Source organism: Chrysemys picta, chromosome 1 (genome assembly GCF_011386835.1).
Source record: "Chrysemys picta bellii isolate R12L10 chromosome 1, ASM1138683v2, whole genome shotgun sequence".
Classification (NCBI taxonomy): domain Eukaryota; kingdom Metazoa; phylum Chordata; order Testudines; family Emydidae; genus Chrysemys; species Chrysemys picta.
The window spans coordinates 343,213,917-343,226,617 of record NC_088791.1 but is presented as its reverse complement, the minus strand read 5'-3'; the positions used below and the strand labels follow the sequence as shown (position 1 = coordinate 343,226,617).

The 12,701-nt window shown below is 50.9% G+C and overlaps 1 protein-coding gene across 4 annotated transcripts in view; it reads right to left on the bottom strand.

Moving 5' to 3' along the window:
• PLEKHB1 (pleckstrin homology domain containing B1) overlaps window positions 1–7,925 on the bottom strand; it is a 39,868-nt gene extending 31,943 nt beyond the window's left edge. Inside the window, exons 1-3 of one of the 4 annotated variants that reach the window (XM_005308520.5) lie at window positions 7,605–7,925; window positions 6,098–6,157; window positions 2,403–2,555 (exon numbers count right to left, since the gene is read on the bottom strand). In XM_005308520.5, coding sequence (XP_005308577.1) covers window positions 2,403–2,555; window positions 6,098–6,134 — 190 coding nt within the window. In that variant the 5' untranslated portion in view covers window positions 6,135–6,157; window positions 7,605–7,925. Of the gene's footprint in view, window positions 1–2,402; window positions 2,556–6,097; window positions 6,158–7,539 lie in introns of all 4 variants that reach the window. The other 3 variants (XM_065581810.1, XM_065581812.1, XM_065581809.1) reach the window with 3 other exon arrangements.
• Window positions 7,926–12,701: the final 4,776 nt, after the last annotated feature.

Below are 12,701 nucleotides of genomic sequence, written 5' to 3'. Positions count from 1 at the left end.
GAGAATCTCCCTCTTCACCCAAAAGAAAACCGGGCTCACATCTTGTGTAAAGTATATTCCACTGCCCTGGGCTTGTGTATTCATTATGTAGTACTCAGACATATATTCAGACACATTCTCCGATTCATGTAGCGTCTATTATAATCAAGAGTTCAGGTTCCAAATAAGTCCACATCAACAACAGAAGGAACAGGTCATTCACAAGCTCAACACCTCACTTCAAGCAATAAGCAGCATCTCACTTAGTCACCAAGGTAACAAACGAGCCAGCCCTCACTCCAACTGCCTAATCATTGGTGTTCTCTACATTCCCTCATGGAATGGTCTTGTCTTGGGAGACCTGTGAAAATTGGAGTTTTGGAGAAGAGACCGTTGCTTTCTCTGTGAATTGTGGGAACAAGACCAAAATGAATTTCAGGGAACACAGATTCAGAACATTGGCTTGGGTTTGCCTGGGCTCTGCCATCTCTGAAATGGCGGAAGTTTGACATGCGAGGTGCTTTTGAAGTTACATCTACATAGGACTGCGAAGTTGTATCTTTTGTTCATTATTAGGGGGCTTTTCTCCCTTTCCCAGAAGGGACCCAGACAACTCAGTCTTGCCCGCATTGAATACCTCCACCTCATGGAGTGGGCAGCACATTGGAAAGCTCATGCATGATTAACCCCAAAGGAAGGCAGAGGTTCCAGGATGGGGAACGTGTTTGGATAATGGAGGCAGCACACAGCCGTCCTGTTCAGGACACTTTGGTTTAGAAGCCCCCCAATGAGCTCTGCTCCTCTAGAGGTGGGAGAGCAGGTGATACATATAAGACATGGCGAGCAGAAGTCACTCACTGCCAGCTAAACAAATCTGCAAAGTATCCCTATGGATCACCTCGTAGCCAGAGCACACGGTGCAGTCGGGAAGGTCACAACTAGGACAGGGGCACGGTGAGCCGAAAGAGCAAGGATGGAACCCCAGAACTGACCCATGAAACGGCGAGTTTATTTTTATTACAGCATCCCTCCTTTAAATCAAGCAAGTCCAACAAGGCCACGACACTGAGTGTGAACGTGAAAGGCAGCACAGTCCAGCGGGCAGAGCATTGCACTGAGGGTCAGAGCTGGGTGCTAATCCCGGTTCTGCCACTGACTCAGCGTGACCTTGCCACTGCACGTCTGTGCCTCAGTTTCCCCCTTTGTACAGTGGAAGACAAGGATACTTGCCACTTTTTGTAAAGGGCAGTGTAATCGATGGAAAAATGAAGCAGTAGTGCTGTATTATTTACCAAAGAGCACCAGAATGCTCAGCTCCATACTAGACAGAGTCCCTACCCTAGCAGCACACTACAAAGACAGACAGCATGCACCAACCAGACACTGGGAGCAGGGGCGACGAGTTATCTGGGCCCGTGGTGCCCGGGCTCCAGCAATATTCAGGGCCTGGGGGCCTGGCTCCACCAATGTTTGGGGCCTGGTCTCTCCCCCGGCCCCGCCTGCCGCCCCCACGCGCCTCCCCCGAGTGTCCCCCAGCAGCCCTCAATTGCTGCCCCCGCTCACTTCCCCCGGCCCCAGAGCCTGCAGCTCACGCTGACTCTGCTCTGCCGGCTCCCTCCCGGCATCAACTGCTGCTGCAGGGTCCTAGCGCCCCCCATCCACTAATGGTAGGGCAGGCTGCCCTTACCCTGAGCCTCTCCAACGCCCCAAACCCCTCCACCCCAGCCAGAGCCCTCATCTCCCTGCACCCTAATCCTCTGCCCCAGCCCTGAGCCCCCTCCTGCACTATGAACCCCTCATCCTCAGCCCCACAGCTCTCACCCCTGCACCCCCTATCCCCAAACTTCCTCCCAGAGCGTGCACCCCCTCCCCCTTCCCATACACCCTATCCTGCCCCCAAACTTCCTCCCAGAGCGTGCACCCCCTCCCCCTTCCCATACACCCTATCCTGCCCCCAAACTTCCTCCCAGAGCGTGCACCCCCTCCCCCTTCCCATACACCCTATCCTGCCCCCAAACTCCCTCCCAGAGCCTGCACCCCCTCCCTCTGCACCCCTCCCACCCCCAAACTCCCTCCCAGAGCCTGCACCCCTCACCCCCTCCTACGCCCCCACCCCCAGCCCAGAACCTGCACCCAAACTCCATCCCAGAGCCTGGACCCTGCATCTCTCCTGCACCCTAATCTCCAGCCCAGGGCCTGCACCCCAGACCTCCTCCCCTCACTCAAACTCCCTCCCAGAGCCTTAGGCAGGTGGAGGGCAGAGTTTGGGGGGGGGCGGGTTCTGGCCACCACCAAAATTTCTACAAACCTGCCACCCATGACTGGGAGCCCCAGAGGACAATTCTCCCAACATCTTAGACGCTGCGAAAGCAAGAGTGTCGAAAACGTGAGGTGCAATGGGACCCCCAGAGGCATTCGCTCACCTCTGCATTCGCGGCCAGTCTTTATGTCCCGGCAGTTGAATTTGATGTGGATCCTGTCCTCCAGGTCACGCTGAGTCTCATCCCGGTAATATACAAGGCCACCGTCTAGCCACAGGACAAACCAGTTCCTTTTCCAGCGTCGCAAAATGGAACCTGCAATAGCCAGGAGGAAGGGGGTGAGGGCAAAATCCAGACAAACATCTGCTGTCCAGATGGTAGTACGTTCCTCCTGCAGGGCTGCTGAAGGGGCAAAACATCTAACCTCTTGCTCTCACTGCCTCTGAGCGCCACACACGCCTCACTGAAACAAGGAGAGCTTTGCTGATTTCAGCTTCCAGCCACTAGATCTCATTCTGCCGTTGGTTGCTAAATTAAAAAGCCCTTTTAGTTTGGGGTGTTCTTCTCCCCCGTGTAGGTTTTGACATACGAAAGGCTTGTCTTGCTGGAGACACAGACCAGACACCCAAATTGAGTCGCTGCGTCTTGCTTTAAAGCAGAAAACAACAGCCCAAAGCAAAGGCCAGTCTGATAAACAGAAACATACAGACAGCTGTGAGGAGTACTGCATGGCGAAAGCATGCTTGGGATCTTAGATTTGTCTCCCACCTGATCCCTTTGGGGGCAAGGGGCAGCGTCGCAGTAGCAGAGCAGGGATAGTGCTTCTCAGGGTATGTCTACACGGGAGCTGGAGGTGTCATTTCCAGCTCGAGGAGACATACCTATGCTAGATCTGATCAAGCTACTGTGCTAAAAATGGCAGCGTAGCCATGGCAGCACAAGCTGTGGGAGGGGCTAGCTGTCCTAAGTGCATAACATCAGACCTCGGACGGGATTACGATCGGGTTGGCCATCCCGCTGCTCACTCTCCACAGCTCTGCTTTTATTTCTAGCGTGCTCAGAGCTAGCACACGTACATCTCCTTGAGCTGGAAAGTACCTGGCCAGCTCGAAGTGTAGACTTACCCGCAAAGTCACATTTCTGTCCTTGCTTCCCCCTGGCTACATGGGTGAAATCAGATGCCCCAGCCCTTTTGATGGCACAACTCACTGCCCCCTCCATTCTGGCTCAGACAGAGGTGAAAGTAAGCTGGTACACCCCAGTACGGCGTACCGGCAAGAGCTGGTGCGCCGTACCAAGGCGGATCGGCTTCCCCTGGCGGCAATCTGAAGGGCCTGGAGCTCCCAGCAGCGGCTGGAGCCCCGAGCCCTTTAAATTGCTGCCAGAGCCCTGCTGCTGGAGCCCTGGGGAAGTGGCGGCGGGGCTCCAGCGGCTATTTAAAGGGTCCAGGGCTGCAGCAGCCGCTACTGCCCCAGCCCTTAAAATAGCCGCTGGAGACCCGCCGCCACCGCCTTCCCAGGGCTCCGGGGACGATTTAAAGGGTCCAGGGCTCCGGTAGCTGCTACCACCCCAGGCCCTTTAAATCGTCCCCGGAGACTGACGGAGCCCTGGGGTAGCGGCGGCAGGTCTCCAGCGGTGGTTTAAAGGGCCAAGGGCTCGGCTGCCGCTACCGCCTCAGGCCCTTTAACTTGCAGTCGGAGCCCCGCCGCCGCTACCCCAGGGCTCCAGCAGCAGGGCTCTGGGGACGATTTAAAGGGCACGGGGTGGTAGGGGCAGCCGGAGCCCTGGGCCCTTTAAATCACCGCCCGAGCCCCTGGCTGCCGCTGCTACCCCGGGGCTCCAGCAGCACGGCTCAGGTGGCGATTTAAAGGGCCCAGGGCTCCCATTGCTGCTATCCTCCGGGGCCCTTTAAATCACCACCCGAGCCCCGTTGCTGGAGCCCTGGGGTAGCGGCGGCGGGGCTCTGGCAGTGATTTAAAGGGCCAGGGGCTCCCGGCTGCCGCTACTGCAGCGGAGCCCCGTCCCTTTAAAGCTGTAGCGGCAGCTGGAGCCCCGGGTCCTTTAAATCACCCCCAGGGCTCCCAGCTGCCTCTGTAGCTGGTAGCTCCGGGGGTGATTTAAAGGACTCGGGGCTCCCAGCTGCTGCTACCACAACCCCAGCCCCGGGACATTTAAATCCTGATTTAAAGCACCCGGGGATTTAAAGGCCCCTCCTCTTCCAGTTGAGGCCCCGCCCCCTCCTAAGGGCTCCAGAGTACCGGTAAGTCCTTTAAGTTACTTTCACCCCTGGGCTCAGCTCTGCTGGCATGGCATCATGGGGGGGGGGGGGGGGGGTTTGGAGCTTTGGCTTTCTACTTCCTGCCCATCTGAGAAGGAGGGGAGCAGCTGTGTTGCTCTGGCCCCTATGTAGGGCCCAATGCGGTAGAGTAGACAGCTTGCACACGGAGTAAGCAGGCTCCTTATATCTTCTGTATATAGTCAGGTTCACTACTGAGCCCTTTTGTCTTTCTTCCTCAGGTCTGATTTACTGCAAGCTCTTTGGGGCACGGCCCTGTTCATCATTGTTTCTCCATGTAAAGCCCCTAGAGTAATTGGGGGCACTCGGGGTCTGATTCTCCTCTGCCTTGCCCCTTGTGTAGTGGTTGACACCTGGGAAAAGTGAATGGAAGGGGACGCCAGATCAGAATGGCTGTGTTCCACACCCAGTGGTGAGCGACTGCACAAAGCATAAAGCAGTGGAGAATCCGGCCCAATAGAGTTCAAATAGAGAAGGCCAAAAAGTTTTAATTAGGGCCCCCAGTGAGAGCTTTAAAAATAAAGCCGGCCGCAAATGAGCAATCGCAGCAAACTGGTCACATTCTCAGCAACCACGCTGCTGGGAGAGATAGAAAACCCTACTCTGGGGCCAGACTGTTAACCCTTGACTCACCTGGGTGATGAATTACTTGCCAGAGTAGTCTCACTGACTTACTTGAGTGAAGAATTCCTCACCAAGGGATAGCTCAGTGGTTTGAGCATTGGCCTGCTAAACCCGGGGTTGTGAGTTCAATCCTTGAAGGGGCCACTTGGGGAATCTGGGGCAAAATCAGTACTTGGCCCTGCTAGTGAAGGCAGGGGGCTGGACTCGATGACCTTTCGGGGTCCCGTCCAGCTCTATGAGCTAGGTATATCCCCATATATTATAATAAGAGGACAAAATCTGGCCCATACATTGTTACCATGAAAGTAATGTCAACAAAGCCAATAGCTTGTGCTTGTGACAGCCTTGTGCTGTTGCAGTAATTCCCAGTCCCAGAGCAACTAGAATTGGTGTGACAGGAGCAGAATGGCATGCTAGGTATAGCCTTCATGTCATTACCAGGGCACTGCTATTCAGGAAGCATAGTGCAGTACTGGAGGTCACATGTCCTGGGTTTTCTCAAACAGAAAAACAGCCTAGATTTGTAAGGCCATCTAGCCTGACTCTTGCATAACACAGACCAGTTACACTCAGTAATTCTTACACTGAGCCCAGTAACTTGTTATTGAACTAGAGCATATACTTGAGTAGATCTCTATCATCAGAGACAGGATTGTCTGCTATCAGGTTCTTACACACTTTAGAGCCCAGTCCTCGAGGCAAAAACACTATTCTGCAGCCAGTGGGTTAATATGAAATGTTTAAGCACTCGGGACCCAGGCTGTGCATGTAATAAGCACATCATCCAGCTACCCAAAGCATGTGAAGAAAAAATGTGTCCCACAATACCCCAACAACGAGAACACAGCCAGGAGAAACCAGCCCAGTGCACCCCTCCCTTCCCAAATAAAGAGAGATCTTTTTGGCATGACACAGCTAAATTACAGACTGAACTTACTTTGTCTCCAAAGCCAGCCACTCTTCATCAGCGCCATTGCTTTAAAAGGCCTTTCCAAACCTATGAAGGCAGGAACATCAAAGGCACGGAGTTAAAATAAACAACCACATTGGGGTCTGTCATCACCATCCAAATAAACACTGCAGCTTTCCCCAAAGCTACTTGCCGTAACTACTGGGTTTCCCACATGCAGGCTTCTCCTAGCAACTTTTAAAAGAAAGTATTTTGGGTTCTAAATTTAAGAGCTAATCTGGGTCAAATAGATGCAGTATTTAATTATCTCTGTGATATGAATTGAGAAGGGGAAAAAACTCCAGCTACCTTTCTTAACACTATTAATCATGTTGGGATTTAGGGATTAGCAGCTCTCATGTATATGTAACTGGAGAAATCCAGAACATACCTGCAAACACAGGCAATAACTCCCAAAGGCTTTGGTAACTTTCCACAGTGACTGATTGGCAAAAAGCAAACAAGTGTTGCAAATGGATGAAAATTAGTTCTTACTAGAGTTTAAAAAGCCCATTAGTGCATACAAATCATAGAAGTGTAGGACTGGAAGGGGTCCGTGAGAGGTCATCTAATCCAGTCCCTTGAACACATGGCAGGATTATGTAATAACTAACTAACCCATCCCTGACAGGTGTTTGTCTAACCTGTTCTTAAAAACCTCCAATGACAGAGATTCCACAACCTCTTTAGGCAATTTGTTCCAGTGCTTAACCACCCTGACAAATGCAACAGCCAAACAGTGGGGGTAACAGATAGGAATACACCCACTTTTTTTTAAGTCAAGAGTAGCAAGGCACAATACATTTTCAGTCTTTTTGGGGGGGTAAATAAGAAATTTTACTAATTTACATCAGTATGTATATTACATACAATCTGAGCCAATCTATGAACACACAAAGTGAGAAGTGTCACCTATTTCAGTGTTTATGGACAAATACACAGTATTCATAAACTACCCACTAGTTGTATTCTACACCTATACTCACACCTGTGCATGAGGGTATCCTCACACAGCCATACAATACAGCAACGCACCTCTTTAAACCATACTCCTGGACAGCGCCTGGGTGTTGCCTCGAGACACATCACCTGTTAACTGTCCTCGGGTGGAAACAGCTCAGGCATCCCTCTTATTTGCAAATTTAACTGGACCACTCGTGTTGACAACAAGCAGCTGCCACCCGTGGAAATTCACGGGCATCCTAAACTCCTGTGCACTTGCGTCTGACGAAGTGGGCATTCACCCACGAAAGCTTATGCTCCAATACTTCGGTTAGTCTTAAAGGTGCCACAGGACCCTCTGTTGCTTTTTACAGATTCAGACTAACACGGCTACCCCTCTGATACTTGTGCACAGTCAGTCCGCCTGCTAACCCCTCGCCCCCACCTGCTGTTGCCAAACAAATCCCATGCCAGCCGGGCAAACTTACAGCCAGCACAGCAGCACGGTGCACACGCCCTGACCCCACAGCACCCAGCTCTGCGCATCCTTTACCTGGGAATATGCAGGACCCTGCCACGCGCCGCTGCTAGAACCCCTGCCTCTGTGACGCGTGGGCCAGCCGGGTGCCCCCCGCGCGCCAGGAACGCGCACACACCCCCCCTCCCCGCTGGAGCTCGGCTCGCACAGCACGCTGGGAGTTGTATTTTGCAGCCGGCTGCCTGCCTGGGCAGGGTAAGCCAGGCCGGAACTACAGCCCCCAGGATGCAAAGGGGCCGCTCTCGTTAATTCCGACAGGCTGGTTGTTTTGCAGGCTGGATGTGCCCGGAGCAGGTCTGGCAGAAGGGGAGGCAGGTGCCCCTGCTCAGACAGCCTGCAGCGGGGCTGGCTTGCTTCGGCCCCTCTGCAAGCTCTGATTGGGTGGCTTGCAGAGGAACGGGCTTGTAGCGAAGCCTCCTGTGCAGGGCTGAGGTGGGCATGGCCAGCAGACGCGGCCGGGCAGCCTCCGCCGGGGACCCTTCCACGCAGCCTGTGCAGCGCTGTCTATTTTTAGTCGCGCTTCAGCTTATTAGCAGAGAGGATGGGCTGGTGGCCTCGCTCGGCTTAGGAGGCGATCACAGGAAAGAAACAGACTCTTGCACGCCCAGGGTTTGTCCCCTTGCATAAGGCTTTGGGGAGGGGAGACAGCCGTGATCCCAGGGTGACCCGCTGACCAGAAAGGCACCGCTGCAGCCTAAGCCGGGGCAGTGAGCTCTGTGTGTTGAGACATAGGATCACTCGCTGCCACTAGCGGTGGGAAAGCCCAGGCAGGCCACCATGAACGTGGGGCAGACACACACACACACACACAGGGTGTCACTCAGGCCTGGGCAGGATTGTTTTCCACTGCTTTTGTCCAGTCTGGCTTTGAATGTCCTGAGTTTTGGGGCTCCCACCACTGGGACAATATCACGCCACCAAGTAGAATGGGCTGGGACTTGGGAAGAAATCCCTAGCGGGCAGTGCTGAAGATGTGGGACATGCTTAGGAGCAAGTGTGCAGTGTTTTTAGCTTTGGCTGCCTATTGAGTCTATGGTGTACGTGGGCCGTGTTTGCACATATTACATCCTGTGACGAGGGGCCTTAGACAGAACCTGTCCTACCGATTAACAAGCAGCCTGTCTGCTAATAAAGGCTGAGACCCTACCCCAGGGTCTCAAGTTATTGCTGTCTCAGACAGCTCTGCGCTCTAAGGCACCAGTAGCTGGTGACCAGGTGCAAAGCTGCAGTGAGCCTTTCTGGAGCCCCTCCTGTGACATTCCATTCCATATTCCTTATGAACATATGCATATGATATGAATATGACATAACTGAGATATACATTATGCAAGATGGGTCTTGTGAGATATCATTGGAAAGGTTATGATTTACTGAATGCAATTATCCAATTTGTATGCCTGTATCATTTCTGTATCTGAAGTTCGGAATATTGACTATGTATCTGTATTTCAACTATGCTACTTTGGGTGATGCCCACTGCTAATACTTCAGATACAACAATGGAAAAGCCAGACAGGGCGGATGGCCCATCAGCGAGGACAATGGGCTGTGAAAAGCTTGTGGACCCTCCATACTGCCACTGACTCATGAACGCTATGTCAGGTGGTCTTGTCAGCTGATGCTAAACATTACCTGGGACTTCTTGTAATTTTCCACTGTAAGGGAGGGGGGTCAAGTTTGGGAAACAAAGGATTCCCGTCTTATGGAAATCCTATTTAAGAGTAGGGAGGAAGGCAAACGACTCCTCCGCTCCATGGCCTGTCTGCCAAAGAAGAAAGACTGCTAAAGCCACCTGAAGGGAAGGCGGGGGGGAGTCCAGACTGAGACAGGGGTCCAGTCTGAAAAGAAATATAACTGGAACTCTGAACCACAGAAACTTTGCCAACTGCCTGCAACAATATCTAGGATGAGAAACACTATTTGTAACCAATTTCTTTAGCAAAACTATCTTAGTTTAACAGATTTATTTGGGCATAAGCTTATGCCTAAATAAATCTGTTAGTCTTTAAAATGCCACCGGACTCCTCGTTGTTTTTGTGGATACAGACTAACACGGCCACTCCTCTGATACTTAGCTTAGTTTGCGTGTTTGATTTCATTTGCTTAGTAATCGGCTTTGTTCTGTTTGTTATCTCTTTTACCACTTAAAAGCTACCTTTTATAGTTAATAAAATATATTTTGTTTATTATTAAACCCAGGTTCTGTAATTTCTAACTGTGTGGGAAAGAAGTGTGCACACCTTTCTCCACATTGGGGGGGGGCGAATTTCATAATATATCTTTGGGTCTGCACCCCAAGGGAGGTGGACATCTGAGTGCTGGAGCAAGTCCCTTAAACTGAGCCTTTCCAGAGCTGATCTGCAGCTGGGTGTGGCCCTGCCTGTGTGTGTGTTAGAGGAGGTTTAAAGAGCCTGGCTCAGCAAGACATAAGAACGGCCCTACTGGGTCAGATCAAGGGTCCATCCAGCCCAATATCCTGTCTTCTGACAGTGGCCAGTGCCAGGTGCCCCAGAGGGAATGAACAGACCAGGTAATCATCAAGTGATCCACCCCCTGTCACCCATTCCCAGCTTCTGGCAAACAGGCTAGGGACACCATCCCTGCCCATCCTAAGTAATAGCCATTGATGGACCTATCCTCCATGAATTTATCTAGTTCTTTTTTGAACCCTGTTATGGTCTTGGCCTTCACAACATCCTCTGGCAAGGAGTTCCACAGGTAGACTGTGTGTTGTGTGAAGAAATACTTCCTTTTATTTGTTTTAAACCTGCTGCCTATCAATTTCATTTGGTGACCCCTAGTTCTTGTGTTATGAGAAGGAGTAAACAACACTTCCTTATCTACTTTCTCTACACTAGTCATGATTTTATAGACCTCAATCATATCTCCCTTTAGCCGTCTTTTTTCCAAGCCCTAAAGTTCCAGTCTTATTAATCTCTCCTCATATGGAAGCCGTTCCATACCCCTAATCATTTTTGTTGCCCTTTTCTGAACCTTTTCCAATTCCAATATATCATTTTTGAGATGGGGCAACCACATCTGCACACAGTATTCAAGATGTGGGCATACCATGGATTTATATAGAGGCAACATGATATTTTCTATCTTATCTATCCCTTTCTTAATTATTCCCAGCCTTCTGTTAGCTTTTTGGACTGCCGCTGCACATTGAGTGGATGTTTTCAGAGAACTATCCACAACGACTCCAAGATCTCTTTCTTAAGTGACAGGTTTCAGAGTAGCAGCCGTGTTAGTCTGTATCCGCAAAAAGAACAGGAGTACTTGTGGCACCTTAGAGACTAACAAATTTATTAGAGCATAAGCTTTCGTGGGCTACAGCATCCGAAGAAGTGGTCTGTAGTCTCTAAGGTGCCACAAGTACTCCTGTTCTTTCTTAAGTGGTAACAGCTAATTTAGACCCCATCATTTTATATGTATAGTTGGGATTATGCTTTCCAATGTGCATTACTTTGCATTTATCAATATTAAATTACATTAAAAAACAGGTTAAAGGGGGCCCAGGCTGGCAGAACAGGTAGACTCAATGGTATCTCAGCACATCAGGTGGCTTCCCAAGGGGTCCAACCCATCACACTTCCCATCCAAGGATCTAAAAGCACTCCACAAACTTTGACTGATTCAGCCTCACTGCTTCTCTGCCGGATTAGAGAGGCATGAGTAACATGCCCCCGCTTACACAGGGAGTCAGTGGCAGAGTTGGGAACAGAACCTAGGTCTTCTGATGCCTGGTTTTATGGTCTGCAACATCCCGTTGCCTCCCATTATGCAGCCGAATGTACACTGTTCTATTTACTCTGCCTTGGAGCTGTGTTACTGAGGAGGAGACTTCGAGAAGGAACAATCCTTCTGTTTGGGAGAAGCCTGGGAAAAGCCTCTCAGTAATATTGAGCCCACAGCTCATGCTGCTGGCATCCTGGCTGTGCATACCATGAAGAAGCACGCAGCGCTGCCAGACTCCTGTGGTCAGGAACGGCTTTTGGTATCACTGAATCACCACAGCCACACTGAACAAAGACAGGGAAAACATGGACATGTGCACAGTTAAAAAAGAAACTACTACTTTATTCTGCAGCGGGGCTGGCTTTGAAACTGCCTCCCAGGGGTGACCCCTTGCTCAGCTATGTGAGGTGGGTACCATGTTAAAAGACAAGAGTCAAGGGGGGAAAGAGATGGACAGCCAGCGAAAGGCTATTCCAGACAGCAGGAGCAGCAGAGGAGGAGATGCCCAAACCATGTCACAATCAGGTGAAGGGATCAGAGAAGAGGCCAGTTGTAGGTGAACGGAGGGAGTGGGAAGATGAGTAGAGAGCGAGAAGGTGTTTGAAAGACTGCAGAAGGTATTAATAGAAAGGCAGCCATAAGCTCTTTGGAGCAGGGACACCGTCTCATAGACAACTGCCTTGATATTTGAACTGATTTCTGAAATGAATGGGGAACCAGTGGAAAAGCAGAATTCTGCTCCCAACATGAGCACAGCCTGAAACACAAAGAGGTTAGGAGAAGTTCTTACTATGATCCTGTCTTGTCACCATGAAGGATGGAAACCATCTGTTTATTTTTAATGTGTGTGAAAGGAACCACTTTACTCCGGAGCTTCAGTCTGTCTCCAAACTGTCCTCACATCTCAGAGCAGCTCAAGTGGGCTGAGATGTGTCCTCTGGAAGAGACTGGCATATATGCGAGGATTTGACAAATGCTGCACATTCCATTCAGTCTCACACTCCATGTCCCGTAAAAGCCACCTGTGCAATAAGTAAGACTGACAGTGGGACAGTACTATGGCGAGAGGCAATACAGGCCTAGCCTGCTCCTCTGTGCAATGAGCAATCCCATATCACCACTCAAGATGCAGGCTTCACCCGCAGTCAGATTCCTCTGATCTTGTTCGACACTCACAGCTGGACAAGTCTTGATCAATCAGCTGTTTCCTGCTGTTACCTGCTGGATAACTACCTCTGAGGCTTGATCATGCAATCCTTACTGCTGAGAATAGTGCCTTTGATATCAAGGGGAGTCAGCTCAGAAGTAAGGAGTATCCACACGAGGAAGAACTGAAGGATCAGGGGCTTGGGTTTCATAGAAGGTGAACGG